General features: G+C 35.1%; 1 protein-coding gene across 12 annotated transcripts in view; it reads left to right on the plus strand.

Annotated features, from left to right (window-relative positions):
- The window catches only part of LOC106682601 (heterogeneous nuclear ribonucleoprotein L), a gene marked incomplete at its 5' end in the record, with an annotated part of 271,663 nt that overhangs the window by 208,124 nt on the left and 59,635 nt on the right, over positions 1-3,904 (plus strand). For 6 of the 12 annotated variants that reach the window (XM_067044872.1, XM_067044873.1, XM_067044874.1 and 3 more), the window contains 1 exon segment: positions 2,517-2,660. In XM_067044872.1, coding sequence (XP_066900973.1) covers positions 2,517-2,660 — 144 coding nt within the window. 12 annotated transcript variants of the gene reach the window in all.

Here is a 3,904-nt window from a genome sequence, read left to right on the forward strand (position 1 = left end):
TTTTTGTGCTTATTTGAACACACCTTTCAAAATTGTTTCTTTTATATAAATTATTTGAATTCCATGGGATTATGATATACAAGATAATACATTGGAGCCTACACACGACGTGGTCCTCACTGTATGAAGAGCCTGGGGATGTAAGTACTACTGTAATTGGTTTGAGTTGTATTTATAAAAAATCAGATCATCGGACCCGATTCCAACTAGAAGTCAGTCGTTAAATAGACAGAGCCTTTCTACGCCTGCGCAGCGAACCTTGGAACAAGGTAGGCTACTACAGCTTTATTAATACTTTCGTTTAAGACTTCGTTGAATGCAAATTGAGTAGTTCAACTTTAAGACTTGGTTGGAAACAAATTGAGTAGTTCAATTTTGTTTTTCGTCCTGAATCAATCAATCAACAATCGGGCAGGGTCAGTTCCTTCCTCAATAAGGAACACTGTGGACGTTCTGGTTTGGAACATTCACTGGTGTTATTGCTGATTCACAGCTTTGGATTCGCTACAATCGCTCAGGTATAAATGTCAAGAGCCTCTCTTAAAGCGTTTTGCCTTACGCCTTTTTAAATCATAACAGAAGCTACATTAAAAGATGTAGTGAAAAGTAAATATTATATTGAATAAAATGTACGAGCAATGTGTCTTATACATAATAAGACGTTAAGAACCGCCCACATTGTTATCTTTCCCCTACCAGCGAAATATGAAGGATTAAAATTTAGTTTCAATGGCTCACTTTACAGTAGAGTTAAGTACGTTTCCACCAACTCTAGGAAAAATGCAATTAAAGGTTCCATCTTTTAGAAAAGTACAACTTTCAATTAATGTTTTGACTGAACGGATTGAGGTATAAAATGAGTTGTCATATAATTGAGAACTCTTCTCTATGTTGAGGAGGTGTTGGAGCTCAAAATTGACCTTTTTTAATTTCTCCATTATCACGGATGACGAAACTTGGCTGTTCTCTTAACATTTAAGAATAAGAGTAACGTCTCGAACGGCGGCCGCTCAGGTCTTCGATTGTTATTAGGAAATACTGCTGAAGCAACCAAAGAGGGCAATTAAGACTCTGGTGGCTGAGAGTGCTTAGGCGTCACCTTGCAACATTTATTCACAATCCGATATGGGAGAGTAATTTTTTGTTTCGTAGCAGTCCCACTCTCGAACATTCTCATCTGGTTAGAATAGGTTGGGGACGAGGGAAATATAATTAGATCTGTTGCAAAAGAACGTCGAATAAGTACGTCAGCATTTCCGACAGCCCACACCTTTAAGTGTCTTCTCTGAGACATAATCGTATATTCCCCGTTTGGTCCGGATATGTCACTGGATGACTTCAAAACCTTCCCTAAGTTAATATAATGTAGTTCGGAAGGCTTTAGTTTCAATGACGATATTGAAGTATGAGGTTCAACGATTGTTCTAGAACATGGCGGAGAGCTAGTTTGACATTATGGTCATGTCGTTCTTCATGAGTCTAAACGAAGCGACGGTGATGTAGAAAAATAAATAAATATAAACCTAATAATAATAAATGTTAACCTATAAAATCATTCGACTATTATAGAAAATAAACGACATTTTGCATTTGTAAGGGAAAATAGATGACAAACATTTATGTTATACAATTAGCTAATTAACGTTTGGTTTATTTCCTTCTTTGATGTACAGTCAACCAAACAACTCTTCGAAAGAAAAATAAATATTTATTATTTTGTAGATTTTTTATTTATTTGGTAGCTTAGAAACCTGGGGCTCCATAACGATTTATTGTCAATTGTTTTTCAATAAAATGTTGAAAAGATAGGGGTGTCGTTTATTTCATTTGCTTGTTGATTCTTCTAATTTAGACTACTAGAGACACACTATTGAAACTTCAAGTGATTTTTTTTCTTCTGAAGGACCTTGTAAAACTTAGGATTAAGTTTCTAAAGACAAAGGTTATTTTCCCTCTATACCCTTAGAAATAGCTTTCCCATAAATTTGTTCCTCCCTCACTTGTTAGCCTCTCATCCTATACATTTGTTTCTTGCATGCTCAATCCTCAATGCAGTGCCTGAACCGGGAAGATCACAGCACAATAACTTGGCAACTGGATTTAGAAAGGAATAAAACATATAGGGAGCATACTCTTCATTCAACAATTCTATCAAGATTATTTGTAATTCAAAATTTAATTTGTGGATCAAGTGAATCCTTAAAGAAAGTATGTTAAATATATCCAATGGAAGATCCTGAATGTTTAAAAATAATTGAAGAAAAGCAAAGTGATCCCTGACAAGAAGGTCATTGTTGGCACTCGAGTGTCATACTGACGAACACCAACACTGCATGGTATTAAGATATTTCTACAAGCACATTCATATTTTACAACAAAAATAAAGTATAAAACGATGCACAAAAGTAAAGACACGATTTTAAAATACATTTACAATATTAGACAATTTAGAATTTAAGAGTAAAGTTTACTTAAGGTGGAGTAAGTTGAGACAAGTCTGTTGTGGTATGTTGCAGACAAGCAGCAAGAGTTAAGCCAGCTGCCACGGCAGGCGCCGCTGCTACAGGAACCTCGCTTCGGAGCCCCGCCCCAGCTCTACCGTGAGTACCTTACACCAACACGCACAGCCAACAAGCGTATAAGGAGCTCAGGTTTGCTGAGTAAGGAATGTGTCCTCCACCATAACAACTCTTCTTACTTTATTTATTATTTTTATTTATTTATTTTTTACTTTTCTTTTATCCTATTCAGGAAGACAAGTCTCCCATTATCTCATAAATCCTCATCCTCTCATTCCCCCATGTCTTTACATAATACATTCTATTTGCTTATTGTTTGCTAACATATTTTGTTTTTTAATACTTGTGCAAAAGATGGGGTTTTAGAAGCGCTGCCGGTTGCTATTATTGAAAAATATCTTATCTGTATATAATGTTTATGTTGTTCTTATTTATTTGAATTTATGGGCTGAAATAATAATAACACGTTTTTACAAAAATATGAAGAAAAAAAAATAGCAAATTTATTAATAAAAAATAAATCTAATAGCAAATTATTTTTATAAAAACGAACTACACGCCACTAAGTGAGTGATTCATATTTATTTCAATTTAAACCCTGACAAAAATATTGGTCGATGTATGATGGCGGTGATCCTATATGTGAAGACCTTAACATCAAAAATCAAAAGGGGTGTTCCCTTCCCGCCCAACCCATCAAATCCGTTTGAGCCAGTTTTATCTTATCTTTAAAACATTCACTAATGTCGAGTAGACCCGTCTTCCGAAAAAACTTACTTATATCTCTAGTTAATTTGAAAAATTAGTTTAACTCTCTTATCGACATCGATCAGCTCTCCGGAGACGGTCATTCATATCTTAACTTCACTGGTACTTACAAATAGATATGTTAACGCTTGAGCGAACGTAGCGAGTGTGACAAGACAAGACAATTATGATCTAATAAATGTTGTAATATTCTTTCTTTTTTTTTTATCACATCGTATGGGTTTTAACTTGCTTTATTTTCATTACTTGTTCAATTCAGAAGGTTCGCATGATCGTACTCTTCTTCAAAGCAAAAAGAGCCACTCCCACAAAAGGAAGGTTTACGTTGAAGTTAATAGGAAAGTCCACCATTGTAATCTAACTTAAACAGAAGGCAGCCAGTGATTGGCTCGTACTACACCTCGTTCCCCTACTCCTCTGCCACGCCCCTAAAAGGGGCACATTTTTTCTTAAATGTCCATTATAACTTTCCTAAGTATGTAAGTGTTATCAAAGTAAACTAAAACCATATAGGAAAAGTGACAGACAATGTAATGTTTCTAATATTGGCCATTGGGTTTGCTCCTAAACTCCGGTCGTACTTTTTTAATTTATTAATGGACTTATTGCAATTTGGA

This window comes from Halyomorpha halys, unplaced genomic scaffold (assembly GCF_000696795.3).
Source record: "Halyomorpha halys isolate HHAL.00 unplaced genomic scaffold, Hhal_1.1 Scaffold430.1, whole genome shotgun sequence".
In the NCBI taxonomy this organism is placed as follows: Eukaryota; Metazoa; Arthropoda; class Insecta; order Hemiptera; family Pentatomidae; genus Halyomorpha; species Halyomorpha halys.